The sequence below is a fragment of the Pleurodeles waltl genome, chromosome 10 (assembly GCF_031143425.1).
Source record: "Pleurodeles waltl isolate 20211129_DDA chromosome 10, aPleWal1.hap1.20221129, whole genome shotgun sequence".
Lineage (NCBI taxonomy): Eukaryota > Metazoa > Chordata > Amphibia > Caudata > Salamandridae > Pleurodeles > Pleurodeles waltl.
The window spans coordinates 37,319,848-37,336,363 of record NC_090449.1 but is presented as its reverse complement, the minus strand read 5'-3'; the positions used below and the strand labels follow the sequence as shown (position 1 = coordinate 37,336,363).

The following is a 16,516-nucleotide window of genomic DNA, read 5'->3' as shown; positions in this document are numbered from 1 at the left end:
TACTTTGAACAGTCGCTAACTCGAAAAGTAGTTACCTGATCTTGTAGATTCTAGTGTCTAAAATAATATAAAAATCTGTACTATTTTTCGAAATTGCTGTTGAATTTCTTTTTTGATTGTGTCTTATTTATTGACTTTGTGAGTGCATCAAATGCCCCAAATTACCCTGCGATAGGCCTAAAGCTGCTCAACCACATTACCACAATTAGTGCACCTTAGGATTGTTAACACGAGTGGACTCTGCACAGTGCACCTAATTTTTCTACACCATATAGAGAGCCAGCTTCCTACAATCTCTCTCACTTCACTGCCTAACAAGTTTTCTGGTTCCAGAAAAATAGTAATTCATCATAACCTTCTTCACAACTAGAAATACTAGGCTGTAATACAGGATGAAATAAAGGAAGAAAACATCTGAAAATGGTTTCAGATGCAGTGGTAAGTATTTTATGAACACAAGTGTCTGAAATCACTGGTCATGAAACTGTTAATATTCTGTGGTTCTTTTCTTGTTTTCCGCTTCCTAGCTTTATCTACCGAAGCAGGTTTTCATACTGAGATTTACACTAACTTTGAAGCCTGTCTTCACCACTCCTGAAGGTGCACCTTAAGTCGTTACAAGACTTGGTGACTGCAGCTAGTAAGAATCATGTTACCTAGATGCAGCGTTGCTCATACTACAGAAGCCAGGGTGTATCTAGTATTTGTCCCTTCCTGTATATAACAGAGGATGGTTTATTACCAACCTCTGACTGCAGAAGGCACAAACTCCCCAGCTGTGGGTTCCCTTAATATAAATCTCAGGCTTTCTGGGAGTCAGCTGAAGAGAACATAAATACTGTGCACTACTTGACACCTGTCTTGAGCAACGTGTGCAGCAAAGGAAAGCAAGATCATTTTGAAAACATCAGAAACATGTCCCTTGTGTGGCTCAGGGGCAATAAAGGAACTACATCAGGCACAATGTGGCTGTACAGATGTTAATTAGGGAGTTCTGGCCAACTGGCAAAAACGCAACTGCAAGTGGGTGTAGAGGTTGTAAATCATGGACCGGAGTGGGGTTCATGCACGCAGAGAGAGAGTGCAAGCAGAGCAATTTATTGTTTTAGGTAATATTCTGGTGCAGGCAATTCACAATCGGTTACAGAGGAGGAACAGTGCGGCAGTAGAAAATAATCTTTATGGACCTTTGATCACTGAAGAGCACTGTAGTGTGTATGAGAAGAGAGGTTTTCCCCACAGAAAGACAGCACTGTCTCTAGTGTATCTAATCATTTATCAACCATAGGAAGTCAGAACCTAATATCAGTCTTTATGGCTATTTAATCCTTGACAGATCACAAGGGGAAGAATAGAAAAAGCTCAGTCCCAAGCACATTCATTTATTGATCCCTCAATGGAAAGAGCAGTGGTTTACTATTTGAAGGGAGAGACAGTCTTCAAAGACATTCAATCACTGAACAATCAATGGAGATCTGCACAAAGAGTGTAGATCAGTCTCTGTGATCATTCAATTGTTAATAAATCACAGGGGGCGGGTTTTTTTCTTTATTATTCATTTCTGTTCACCCTTTGATGCCTAACTCCACTGCTATCCATAAAAGGTATCTCTACAGAATTTGCCAACTAGCTGACAACTGCTACGCTCGAGGTACAAACCTATCAAATGAAAGATAGCACTTACCTTGGGTCATCTTCAAACATGTACTGTGTGCCCTGACCATGGTGAACATCCCAGTCTACAATAAGAATCCTGCAAAGAGATTTGTGTGGAATAGGATGAGCTTGAAATATTTCAAACAAAAGTCCTTTAATCAAACATGATCCCTCCATCTATTCACATGTTCACCTTTCATCAAAAGGGGAAGATCAGTCAAATCCCTTCCTCGCCTCTCTGCTTTCACCATCCGAGAAATGTATCTACTCAAACTTCAGTCTATCACCAAATGAGATATACCTATACTCCCATCTCTCCTTTCATCAGCCACAGCTCACAAGCAACACTAGCCTCTTTTCTATGAAAGAATCCTCAAGAAAGATCGAACCAGATCAGCTACATTAGGCCAAACCGCGGCAGAATGTGCGGCATATTATTTATATATATATATATATATATATATATATATATATACACACACATACACAACATAATTCAGAAAATCAATGAATTGGTTCACAACTCTGCATTTCATCAATTTAAAATCATTTTTAGTCCCACCTCTATCTTTCATCAACTGGGAAATGCAGCTGTTCCAACCTGTGACATTTATCTACAGAGATAATAGACCTTTTGCCCCATTTGACCTACATTAACTGGGGAACAAGGATCTATTTATACCTCTGCCTTTCCACAATTGGGGACCAAAAATCCATTTACACCTCTTCCTTTCATAAACAGGCATACACAGCTATTGCAACCTTCACGTTTCAGCAACTGGGTGACCAAGGAGCTATTTACAGCTCTCATATTTCTCAGGCACCAGATATTTAAACCTACATTGGTCATTTATCAACTGTCAACATATGGTCTAAACAGAGACCAGGGACCCAAACTCATGCTTTCCATTTTAGCAAATGAAGATACTTTCTTTTAATAAGTGGCATGAGTTTGTAATTCACTATATGCACCCAGATGCTTACCGCGAAGCTCCATGATTTCGCTGGGCATACCGGGCAGCCATGGCAAGGTTGTTGAACATACAATAACCGTTCATCTTTCCCCAATGTGCATGATGCCCCGGAGGTCTAGAGAATGAAACAAAGAATGTGCATCCAAAGTTGATTTGAAACTGATCACATACGTACAATTTTTCTAAGCCAAAATTTAACTGTGAGGGAAAAGGTGGGAATGGCTTACCTCACTACTGCCATTCCATTCCGAGCCTCCCCTGCAAACACCTTATCAACCAGCTGCAGAACAGATCCTGCAGCCAGGCAGGCACTGTGATAAGACTTCTGAAATAAAGCCAGCATGATTAAGTTAATCAAAAATCAAAGTTCAATCAAGATCCTAATGAGAAGGAGATTGCGACACACATTCAAACAATCATTTCTGTCTCAAGATTCAGCGTTAGAACTTGATACATTTATACTACTTGATAAGTGAGCCTTTATAAATGCCATAAATACATCTAAAATAAGGTGAAACAATAAGATGTGGGAGACAGTGAAAGTTCCATGCTGCTGACGATTCCTGTTGGGCTGGATGACCTGAGATTGTCTGGCTCAGAAACTGAGAATTGACTACATTATCTACAGCTTCTAGCCATATCCTTACTGAGGACAAAACTTGGGATAGGTCAAAATAAGAGACTAATCTGATTAAATACCAATAAGGGTCACAAAGGAGCAGTCTAAAGCAAAATGTTGTCATAACAAAGCTCTTCATTCACCAGTCTATCCTGAATGTTTCAGGCATTCAGCCACTTATCAAATTTTAAAGTGTGCTAAAACCAGAAGGAAGTCTTTATCAGCACAGTGACCTTGGCTGAATTTTAGGCTGTTTGTTGTTGGTTGCATAGTACTTCAACTTGCACATGTTTTTTCATCAATTGTCTGCCTTCAATTAAGATCATTTGGAATCCTGCTCTGGTCTGTTATACTTGGAGGAACTAGACATCATAAAAATGATGGTGCTCTTAGGGAGTAAATGCAGCTCTCAGCATTAGTATGAAATATGTGCTGCTCACTGGGTGCAGGTAGATGGAGTCATAGCTATCTGACAAGGCCCGCAGCTCTTCCACTGTCATGTTCTGCGTAGACTTCATCTGTTTCAGGTATTCCGGGCTGAAAAAGTAAGAACAAAGGTATTGCTTAGACTCTCTTTAAGTAGAAAAAACAAATTTACTCTCTGAAAATACCCTCAATTATTAGTATAGAAAGCAGTCATTAAACATAATCAGACGGACAGATTGGCAGATCCTGACACTCCTATAAATATGTACCATATGCATGGTATCACAAGAGCCTCAGACACCATAAGAGCATTACATATTTTATGATCTAGTTTAGTGTTTGTAAAACACAGTTTCTTTGTCTTGTTAGAACAAAGCAGGGGAACTCATGGATCTAAACTAATGCTGCAGAGTCTGGTAGTTTTAAGCAGTTTTTCACACTACTCTATATCCTTGTGAATTAATCCAGGGGAGGTTTGGTGAGGCCCCTGTCTATTTTCCCAGCTCAGCAAACCCCCATGACTCCGAGGGGCAGGAGAATCTAACTTAGGCGGCACAGGGTATGAGGGTCCAGAGAGATGTTTTTGTCTCTTGATGTTTCCCTTCCATCACTCTGTGTTACTTGATGGCAACATTGGCAGAATTACACTTACTATAAGCTAGGCATGGAAAATGTCTTGCCTGCATGGGTAACGCTGAGCTCAAGATTGGCCAGCTGCATGGAAGTACCAAAACATGTCATGTTGAGGCACTGGAACACTGTGAAGCTTGCACCACTGGGCACTAGGGCCGAACTAATCCAGAAGAAAGACCACAACCCACCATCATACCAAACACTCTCTAAACTTTAAGGGATCATGTCGAAATAATTTTAATTGGAACACCACAAATGTCACCCAGTCCCTTCTCATAACACATACCTGTGAACCAGAAGGATCTCATCATCACTAGCCTCCTGGGCCTGTGGAGGGAAAAAGGGCAAAAATAAGTAGCTCAAAATGTGGACACATAAAACCTCATAATCAATGGATACCTCTGGTGGGTGAAACAGACACGGGCAGAGAGAAAGGAAGAGAGAGAGGGACAAAGAGAAAGTGAGAAAGAGAATGTAAAAAATAGAGAAAGCGAGAAGGAAAGCAAGACAGGCAGATGGACGGAGTGGAAGACAATTAGAGAGGAACCTGCCAAATGGAAAGGAATGACAGTTAAAGAGACAGTGATAAGAAGGGGAGATAGCGAGAACTTTCTCATACCTCTGTCTGCTGAGGGACAATACCATAGCAAAATACCTCTATGTAAAAGGCATCTAGAGACAACTTACTTGCAACTGAATGCATCGCTGCATCAGGCCATATTTGACAAGCTTCTCCTTCACAGCGGTCAGCCTTGCTGGGCATTCGGGGAAGCTGTCGGGGAAATAAGAAGTCAATGAGCAGAACATGAATTTGCATACAAGGCAGCAAAGCAAAAAGACGGCAAATGGGGACAGCGGACACAGAGGCTGTGACTGCAGCGAACCTTGAAACAAGATTTCTAATAGAGCAAAGTCCACTTTTAAACTTTTATTAAGTTTTTAACCTCGTAGACACCCCAGCTATATGACTTGGATGAGGGAGAAAATTTGTAAAAGGAAGATGAGTCAACAGAGAGCTAAGGCCATATTATGAAAAAGGGCAGGAAAATGAGAAAGGGATAAAAGATAAAGGAAGTGGTACAAAACAGTTGTTGCACAGGGCAGGCACACTGCATTATCAAGAGGGTGTATCTATGAAGCATTTACCTAATGAATTCTGAGGTGGGGAGGGCGGTGGGAGAGGGAGGGATTTGGGGATCAACTTTCACCAGGTTCTTGCTTAGATTGGCCCAAAACAAGATGTCTTGGTTTGTGTTAGGAAAGAGGAGATTTAGGTGGTTTTGGGCCTCTCTTAAGTAGGTAGGCTATGCTCATCATTTCTATATTGATAAGCACTTGGAAGTCGTCCATTCTGTCAGGATTAATTTTAATTCAAATGTTATCATCAGGTCAATAAGACTGGTTTTCCGATATTGGTAAAGAAGGTACCACCGGTGCTGAATAAGTCCCCTGACTTATCGTGGGGAATTCCATTGTGATGACTGCCATTAAAATCCCCTGGAGGCAATTGAGGACTTAGTCCAAAAAAGTGTAGTACGTTAGTATTTGAATGACATACGTTCAAAATCCTCTTTATAGTTTTGTTCAATGGAATTAGGTTTCATTTAGCTAGCTTGGCTGGTGTCCAGCACTCTATATGGGACACCAAGAATCTGCATTTGTGTCAAGGCAGGGGTAACTATATTTTTACAGGTAGAGATAAGTGCTGATCAAGATGTTTTGTAGGCTCAGGGAAAATCTATGGTTTGTTTAGTTGACAATTTTACATATTCAGTCAGATGGCAGACTTATTTAATTTGTATTGGGTCGAAGGTAAAGGTAAGTCAACCTTCTTCAGAGGTCCAAGCTTGGTTGGTGTAAGGATGTAGGAAATTGTACAATTGGATTTATGTTGTATTTCAGCATAGGAGAGCAATATTTGATTTTTATATAGGTCGCTTGCTAAGAAGATAACTTTTGCTATCCATGTTTGCTAATCTAGTGACTTCATTTTAAATTCCTCGTTATGCTAGATAGCTATTATTGGAACTGTTAATTTCCTCGCTACTTATAGGAAAGCACTGGCCGTGTTGTTAACAAACACTTATGAGTAACCAGCAACAATAGGCTTTATAGGGAGTGTCGCAATTATGTTGATTGACACAATTCCTTCTTTTTCGATCACTAGCCACGGTGAGATATTATATGAGAGGAAGGAAGGCTGACGGATAGCTGTACCAATCTAGTGAGTAGCACCTGACTTTTGATGGTCTAGGCAGTTTATTAACACTTGGGATTTTTGTTATTCCATATAGAAAAAAAAAAAAGAATATAATTGACTCACTTTTTGAGATTATCTGATTGGGAGCTTCCACGAAAGGAAGTTAACAATGGGTGTAATCATCATTTCAAGATTCTCTAATCTTCTCCACCATGCAGGCTTTCAACAGCTTTTTAATCTTAAGTATTTTCAATTTGTTGATTAAAAGGAGTCAATAAGATTGATGGAGAACCATATACCCAAATACTTAATAGATTTCAGTTGCAATTAGAGGCCCTTTTAAATATGGATTTGTAATCATTTTTAACATTGCTGCCCTTGAAATTGGTTTGTATAATAAAAGCTCAGCAATGTTTAGTAATTTATGCAGCTGATCATAATGTGTATCAAGGGCATTCAGTTTATATAGCTTAAATACATAGCACAGGCACACCTCTGTGTCTTTCAGATATGCTTTAAACCCTTCTTGCCTATAGAGATGTAGTCACTTTTTTTTCAAACCAGTATTTGTATAGTGGGAGGAGAAAGAAAAAGTTAAATGAAGATATTAGAGTATTGCTTGCTCGAGTACAACTTACTCTTTGTCCCAGAGACAGTGGAAATCAGTTAACGTCTCGTCACACACCAAAGCCGTACCGCTGAAGACAGCCTCAGCTCGGCGCAAGTCCTAGATACGAGAAAGGACAGACTTTTTGAAATGACCCTGTATACAATAAAGCATTACAGTGACAACGGCAGAAAAAAAAAAGATAAGGTCTAATACTGGGGTGTCAACATAGATCCAAAGGGGCTTATGCCAGATTTCCATTTTATGTACACAAGAAAACTGTACATGCTATGAAATAAATATCACTCATCTATAAACTCAAAGGTTACTCTAAACATCTTCTGAAATTGTACACCTGCATTCTAGAGTCACTCTCACTGTAATAACTATTTTGAATATGAATCTGTAAGTAATTGAGTTGAATATTCCATTCCAATCTCGGCTTTAAAACAAAGTTCTGAGAATAGTTTGTTTCTGTCAATTAAAGAATCAAAAACAAATTGAGAATTTTTTTTATATAAATCTTTAAGATTAAGTTTAACATTGGAGAGCATTTTGAGGACAAAGAGGATAAGTTGTCAGAAATAACAGACAAAGATCCATTTAAACCTGGGGAAAAACAAACAGAAGCACCAGTTTGGACTAAAACGTCAGATATGACACTAAAGAAGCACTTAATAACATTGAAAAGATTTCACCAAGATGAAAGAGGTGACCCCTAAAAGCTAATGTATGATTACTCAAACTAAATATAACTAGGGATCCTGTTTTATGGTATTTACTTTTTGAACATGTCTGTATTGATCAGGCGCACTTGACATAGAAAAGATTTCACCAACATGCAGGAGGTGACCTTTAAAGGGAATGTATGATTACTTAACCTAAATATAACTAGGGCACCCGGTTTTATGGAATTTATTTTTTGATCATTTCCATCTGTATTTAACCCTATTTATCTTTTATCCATTTTATTGGTATTTACCCATAATTATTTTGTGTTTTGTGAAAAAAGGGGGGTAATAACTCATATATTTTGCATTTATTCAAAGGATAAATGTTCAGTGATACTTTGTACTTGTCAGGTTTGCACATTACACACCCAAAGATAATAAAATAATAAAGGCACATTAAAAAATAGTATAATAGCACGTAGACATGTTGAGATGTGCAGTAATTTAAGCACATCTCATTGAGCTTTTTAACTCCCCATGCTGCCAATACGTACAGCTATTGGCCTGAAAGTCATTAATCTCAAGATGGTGATTCACTCCAAAGAATTCAAATCATTAGTATTTTTCCGCTTTTATAAATAAATACAAAACAGGCAGGACAATGATTTCTGTCTGCATTTACATGTAAAAAACAGTGCAAACGGAAAACAGGGAGCCCTAAATATAACCTATCACTCCTAATCTCAACAACCATCTGGTGTTTTTTTAGGGGTCTCACCTTCAGTTAAAGGCATACTTCATCACAGGTCCTTGTGTAGGGGCCTACTGTCACCCATACAGGCTGTATTTAGTAAACATACATACTCTTTACGGATCTCCTCTTTCATGCAATGGAATGATTTTCAGCCTGAAGTAGGAGTGATCTCTGTTGATTCCCGAACCACCATCACCCACCCCCCCAATTTGATTTGAGTATAGAAAAGATTTCTTCCAATGCTAAGCAATAGGCAGAAGCATGAGAGACTTCAAAGTTAAAGCCTTGAAACATCCGCAATCAAAGGATGTGCTGCATGTGAAAGCCGGTACAGAGGGAGATTTGAGTATCGTTAGGGTCCAAACAATAGGTTTTAAAAGTCCTTGAGGGCAGGAATTCCATCACTTTAGGTTGTGATCATAAATATGAAATATATCATCACTTAACAAGATACTAAGGCATCTATTAGAGCAAGAATGGTTCAATGATTATATGAATGGATAACTATACAATCAAAATCCGCTTACACCAATTTTGCATACATTAGCACAAATTCACAAGAATTCAAAAGAGACTGATAAGGTCAATAATATGTGACAAAGTCTAGTGACCTAAATATGCTGACTTTTTTAACAACAGTTGAGAGGGGAACTATGTTTAGGGATAAAATTACAAGAAACTGATATAATGATTTTTTTTATTTATATGTTACAATGTGTACAGCAACATTTCATAGGGTGACGTCTTGGAAGCAACAGAAGAAATGTAAACATCTGAAAGTTCCATATTTAAAAATACTATACTTTTGTGTCAAAACTATTTCGGATTAGTGGAAAGATTATAATTGCAATGTTACTATATGAAGTAAGGGCTGTGGTTGAATGCCTTAAGCTACTGACTTTGAAGCTAGTTAACCAGGTTTGAGTCTCAGCGTCTGCCCAACACTCTGTGATTCTGGGCAAATCAATGAATCTCCCTGGGCCTATCAGCGCCTTGAGACCCTTGACATTGAAAGTATGTTGTTGTTTGTTAGTGTGTTTTGGATATGGTGAGAGAGCATACAGGAACTGTGCGAGTTTAAGTATAATCAAGGGACATCCTTGGCAACCTATTGGGGAAATTATTCCTACACAGATTCTAATATACCAATGACAAACCGTTGATGGTGTACATACACTAGATAAAGAAATACCAAAGATAACTTGGCTGATTCAGAATTTGAGAAAATAGATTCATTAAAAACAACACTGATGAGACAAAAATATGGAAGATATCCTTGCTTACAAAGCAGCAACTGCCATTAAAGTTTCAAAGGTCGTATACCCAGAAACTGTAAAATAAATTATATTACAAATCTATGCTAAAATGATAAAAGGAGACCACCATTTAAAATTAAATATTTTTGTGGAACATAAGATGATATTGGGCAAATGGAATGCAAAATCAAGAGACACGTTAATGAACATTCATTCTGCAATCACAAACAACAACGTTAATCCCAGTATTGTGAAACACCTTCTGGACAACAAACACATTTCTCAGTTACGATTTCAGGTGAGCAAAGTATTGCAGCCTTCTTCTGATGTAGGATACATTACATGACACCTACTCTAGTAATAAATCTACTGGATAGACTATTTGAATCCGATATGTCTGCATGGCCTGGCAACGGCACAGAATTACACAGGTTCTATCTAAACCTGCTTATGCATATTCACTCACTCTGATACACAAGACCGATCGCAATACCAGTAATATTTGTAGCATTAAAAGAGCATAAAGAGAGAGGCACAAAACTGAGTGAATAGGAAGGTGAACATTGAACAGGAGGAAACAGATCTAATGATCGGGTTAAAACAACTGGAAAGATGACATTGTAGCTGAACCTAATGATGGGTTTAGCGAGTGAGTGTTAATGTTTAAATTAATGTCTAAGTGTTGAACCAATTATAGTTAGGCGTCCATGGTGATAAAAGGTTCCCTAGTGTTTTGAGTGTATGAATGTATTTAAATGTGTGCTAATACTGTTAACTTCATAAGCTCCAGCTTGAACATTAGAAGTAACTTATTTTCTATTTAATTTCACAGGTGTTTCTTTTTATTATGATTCATTAAGGAAAATAATTAATACGATTTTGGTAACACTACCTGCGGATGCAGTAAAGTGTAATACTAGAAATTGATCAAGCTGAAAGCATTAAATAAAATCAGTAGCATTTGAAGCACAAGTAGAGCTCTTAATATGATCTAAAGTCAATGTGAAGTTTGATTATTTTGGGGTCAGACACAATATCTTATATTACAATACAGACAGTAACATGGGAATGGTTTCCTGAACAAGATACAAACTACAGAAAGTGGCCTCACTTCAAAGTTCAAAAGCTTACGACGCAACATCTGACTAGTCCACACTCCAAGTTTTTTTTCTCATCAATGAATTTGCGGTGCCTTTTTCCACGGGTTTTCTTCAATAAGATCATTACAATGGCTAGGTCAGCCCTGGATCTTAAAGAGTCTCCTTTTTGAGAAAACAGGCGAGCTATAAAATGTTTTTATGAACAACATTGCCTACCATCAACTTGTCTGCCAATTTCTAAAAACAAAATGAAAACTTACATAGTGAACATTTTGTTGGATACAGGGACATGTGGAGTAGGAGCCCATGGATCAAGTACCATCACAAAGGAGAAATAAACTGTTGAAGGAGATAATGCAAATAGTCATTTTCAGGGAACAGAAATAGGAAGAAAAAAAAAGCACCTACCAATCTCTGAAGTTGCGCCACAATATCCTCATCAGTACTCCTGTTCAGTTTCATCTTGCCCTTCTTCCTGGCCTCCTGCAGATTCTGGCTCCTCTGCTGCGGGTTGGAAGCAGGTTGGCCTCCCTTCTTTGGTGCCTTTTTCTGTGATACACATAGAGGAGAAAAAGCTGGAGAGTGAGGGAAAGAAGGATGGGCAGGGGGAGGATAGACAGGGCAAATAGAAAATACAGATCGAGTAAATGTCAGAGGTCAGAGGAGGACAAAAGGAATTGGGTTAGGAGAGGACAACGCCAAGCGTCAGAGGCCAGGAGCAGATGCACATAAGTTCCTCAGATCATAAGAACAAAGCCAGGCACAATTGCATATAGATTGACAATGTCCCCTGGAACACTACAATTGCATACACATTACTCTTCTCCCAGTATGCATAAAAAAGAAACATGCTAGTGAGTACAGCAAGGTACTGCCACATATCTTAGTTTATTCATCCACTACGTACAGACAAACTGCTCTTTAAACGACTGACTGCACTTGGGTAAAAGGCTATGTTTTGCATGTCCCATCTGTATAAAGTGAAATTAGCCACCAGATGCCTCATCTATCACACATTTTGCCAGCTCGCCCTGCTGTACCACTGCCATACAGATAAACAGAATGTCACAAAGGAAACTGATAAGTATAGGAATATATTGGCTAGTTCATCAACACCTACACCAACAGTTTGAGATGAACAACTGCCTTACCATTAAGTGGTCTTGATTCAGACCACCTTTGTTCAGCTCCATGGACAAGCTACTGCTTGACTAAACATAAGCTATGAGCCAGTTATTTACTTTGACATCTTTAGATAACAGATGAATCAATTAAAAAAGTATATATGTTACCCTAAACATCATCAGTCAAATGTATTCTATTTTTGTGGATTCCAGCACACCCTGCAACTTACTAATGTGTTTTTTGTCAAAGCTTGTTTGTGTAAGTTTGATCCATGTTTTCAAAAAGACTATCTGATTAAGACCCACCAATGCATGTGCAGGGTGCTTCATTTAATATGCTGCCAATGAATGTTTGCCCTCCTACATGGACAAGACTCGGCCAGGGACCTACAGGCTGCTGACCAGAACAATACATACACTTCAAGAATATGAGGTGGCTTTGTAACCACAGATGATCTTTACTGGGTGCCAGGAAGTAAGACCATACTAGGCTGGCTAAAGAGACCATGAAAAGCAGCCACAAACTGAAATGCCACATATTCCCCACGGAACAACAAGAAAGTGCATAAACATTTATACTCCACTGATTAGGAAAGCAAAGCCATGCAAAAAAGATGACAAACAACTAGGAGCGTCTGTTAGTTCCACTCTGTTAGCTTCCACCCTGGCTTCAATTCTGCAGATTCATGAACTTTCAAAGTTATTTTGCTGACTCAATAACAGAGAGGGCATAAACTGAACAACTGTTCAGGCTGTTCTTTGAGCACTCCTTTAGGATACTATTTATAGTTACTTCGCACTTCTGAGCGGTGCTCTGCTGCTCAGCTGCTTTATCCCCAATAGCAGCAAAGACCTATGAACTTCGCCCTACTGAGCTTTCTCTTGCTTCTCGGCCTGATCTCTCTTTGTCCTCATACCTTCTTTAAGTATCCTTTAAACAAGATAGTTCTGTCATTGTACGAATGTGGGGACTCTATAATCACATGTAGGCTCTATAAACCATCAGTCACTCCCTGGTGGATTAGGCTAGATTGAGGGCTTTGCATGCCTCTCTACATTGCTGATACCCCACTCCCTTCACCACTGAGCAAAACTCCCTCCTTCAGCCTGTTCCCACTGTAATATTCCACAACAGTTTTGATGCTCTATACACACAACTTAATTCCATACTGCAAAGGTCCTTTGTCCAACCCTTTATAGTTCTATTTATAACAAATTTTATAATCTTGACAGCAGTAATGATTCAGTCCCGGAAGGGGTGAAAGCTCACTGCAAATTGTGAAGTTTGTGTTCTATATCTTTCTGTGTGCTGTTACCGTGGTCTACTGGATTGCTCACACTGCACAGCAAAGTTGTCAGACCCAGGTTGATTGTGGCCAAATGTCCATGGTGGTTGGGGTTGTTTGTGTCTGGTGTCCTGGCCGCAGCCTGTCTCTGGCTCACGCTCTGCCATTTGGGCCATGAAGACTCTTTCCACACTCGATTCTCAGTGTAGCGAAGGCCAGCAGTCAAATGCTTCTCCGAGAGAGAGTGTGGGGGCAGAGAGGTAGAACTCATACAGTCAAATATACACTAACTTCGTGCCTAGCCTAGTACTTATCTTAATAAAAAGAAAAGTACTTTAATATCACAGTAAAACTAAATACCAATGTTAACCTTGAATCAATTATAAGGTTCTGAAAATTAATCTATGGGCTTTAGCCATGTTTCACACCTTGTATAGTTGTCTAACCCAGATCCTGTTGTGCCCTCCAATATCTACAGTGCTCAGGCCTCGAAAAATCAAAAAATGTTACAAGACCTTCAGGTCGAGTAACTTGAATAATCTACACAACCTAACTGTAGCGTACTTGACCCATAAACGGGTCCCAACATGAGTGATCCTAGGCAACTATTCTATTTTAAAGAGTCGCCTTTTTCTTCATTCTCACATACAGGTGAACCTTCAAATATGTGCGTTCCGCATTTTTGCTGTACAAAAAAATCCTCTTTAGTTAAATTAAACAAAAATGTACTCCATGTATAATAAGAAGCTAGCCCAAATATACCGTACGTACACGTGATCCATGACTTGCCTCTTAGTTTACTAATAGCATTGCCATCAGGGCAGGAGCGTTTCTCAGTTTATGTTTAAACACTCACCTTAAATAAAAAATAAAAAAAAATAAAGCATGATGTGTGGAACACTTATTTACAGAAACTTAGGGGCGGATTAGAAGTTTGGCAGATGGAAACACCCATCTGCCAAACTCCCGATGGGGTGCTCGCTGTCGTGCTTGCGACCTCCCAGCCAGCCCCATTACGACTTTCCCACTGGGCTGACTGTCAGAAATCAAGGTTTCCACCGGTCAGCCCAGTGGGAAATGTGCAGCAGCATTGTCGCCGACTCATGATAGAGCCAGAGGCAATGCTGATGCATGCAGGGGGCGCGAACGCCCTCCGAATGCACACTGTCTGCACAGCAGACAGTGCACAGTTCAAGAGTGCTGGGCAGGGAGACCCCTGCACTGCCCATGACACGGACATGGGCAGTGCAGGGGCCTTCCTGTGGGCCCCTGCACTTGTTCTTCTCCAGCCTTGTCATGGTGGTTGAACCCCCATGAAAAGGCAGGCGGAGAACAAGGTTGTAATCAGCAGGGTGGCGCTGACTTCAGTGCCACCTTGGCTCATAACGATCTGCACCTCCATCAGCCCGTCGGGATCTGACATCCTGGCAGGGATGACGGTAGGTTGGCGAGTCTGCTCGCCAACCCCCCTAATGTGGCAGTCCGACTGCCTCATCCACAGCAGTCTGACAGCCACCACGAGGCTGGAGGTCTTTGGACCGCCAGCCTCATAATCAGACCCTAAGTTTCCAAGAAATGTCCAAAAACCATCCCACTAGCTTGCAGCTTTACTGATAAAGCTACATAGTGCATTAACAATCGGTGAAAATTGGTTTTCAGAAAACATAATTATCATTAGCACATCCCCAAGTGAAGTGTTCTGATTTGTTTTCATCCTTTAAAAATAGTTGTTCATTACACAAAGGGTAAAAAAGGGTCTTCACAACTACTGAAATATATTTTGAATGTTTGTACAGTTGACTTAGTTATTTAAATGTTGTGTTCAAGGAAAAACCTGTCACCCTTTAGCCTTTCATTTCACAGTCTTTGTACAGCAGGCCAGACAGTACACCTTACAAAATTTTGGAACCCTGCAGTCAGAAGGAAAAGTACCCAAATTTCAGTGATTTCCAAATCACTTGGATTCCACCTGGACACCAACTTTACCCTCAAGGAACACACTGCCAAAAAAGCAAAAAGAGCTTGGTACCAGCTCTCTCTTCTAAAGAAAAAGAAACCCTCTCTTCCAGAAAGCGACTTCAGAATTGCTGTTCTAGCCTTCATATTTTCACTTTTGAAAAGTGATAACTCCCTGTTCTCTATCCTCCCCGATGACACACTTGCATCCCTTATGGGCATCCTACATGCTGACTCTACAGAACGTCTCAGGCAGGGCCTGAAGAAATATAACCATATCTCCCCCATCCTGGTGGAAGTCCACTGGCTCCCCTTGCTGGCATGCACAATCCTCAAAACCAGCTGCATTATTTACAAAGCCATCACAACCAGCACCCCCCACTTATCCTGCAGACAAGATCACCATCTCCGATTGTTTTTAGCATAACTGCAGCCGAGACACCATCAGGCTGCAGACCTTTTCCCATCTATGCACCTAGGATTTGCAACAACATCCCCATATACATCAGGACTGCCCCAATGCTGCTTCAATTGAGGAAAGAGTTGAAAACTAACCTCTTAAAAGGATACTACATCGCAATGCATTAACAGTCCACAAACTAAATATCTCTCTTATCACTGGTTAACTTTATACTTGTCTTTGAGCCTGTACAGTCCTTCGCTGCCTTCTGGCTAGGTTTGCGGTATAGAAATATCACATAGATACATACAGTGTCTATGTCTCCAATGCACAACTACCATCTAGGGAGGCTGTATCTTCTCTTCATCTTGTGCCATGCTAAACCGCAGGCAATCAAACATGTTCTAAGAGACTCAGAAACAAGTGATTTCAAACGTCTGAGAGGTTTCCTGCTCACGAACCGTGCATGGGAAAAATAATGCAAAGATTAAACTTTCTTTGGTTAACTAGCAACAAGAATGGATGAGACAGCAAAGTGTAGTTAAAACTACTTTACACAAAACATATCTGATAATATAAACCAAGATACAAGAGAAAAAATAATCTCTCAGGGCCCCAGGTTCTCTTTACACCATCAAGCTCCCAGGGGTTTGCAGAACAGCGCCTTGCAGACATGGCTTCCTACACTACATATCCGACAAAGCACATAAATAAATGATATTCCAGCTGCCACACACACCAGCAATCAAATTTCAATCCAAAGAGTTCAAAAATAAAAGAATGAACAAAAAGCAATGCTACAGCTCTGCAAATAAGGCTGCTGTTTTTAAGTTTACTTAACCATTTTTGTCCTC

General features: G+C 39.8%; 1 protein-coding gene across 2 annotated transcripts in view; it reads right to left on the bottom strand.

Moving 5' to 3' along the window:
• HDAC6 (histone deacetylase 6) overlaps nucleotides 1-16,516 on the bottom strand; it is a 222,430-nt gene that overhangs the window by 180,971 nt on the left and 24,943 nt on the right. For both annotated transcript variants that reach the window (XM_069209604.1, XM_069209603.1), the window contains exons 3-10: nucleotides 11,305-11,445; nucleotides 7,147-7,235; nucleotides 4,996-5,080; nucleotides 4,595-4,635; nucleotides 3,690-3,786; nucleotides 2,858-2,955; nucleotides 2,641-2,745; nucleotides 1,685-1,753 (exon numbers count right to left, since the gene is read on the bottom strand). In XM_069209604.1, the coding sequence (XP_069065705.1) occupies nucleotides 1,685-1,753; nucleotides 2,641-2,745; nucleotides 2,858-2,955; nucleotides 3,690-3,786; nucleotides 4,595-4,635; nucleotides 4,996-5,080; nucleotides 7,147-7,235; nucleotides 11,305-11,445 (725 nt within the window). The remainder of the gene's footprint in view (nucleotides 1-1,684; nucleotides 1,754-2,640; nucleotides 2,746-2,857; nucleotides 2,956-3,689; nucleotides 3,787-4,594; nucleotides 4,636-4,995; nucleotides 5,081-7,146; nucleotides 7,236-11,304; nucleotides 11,446-16,516) is intronic.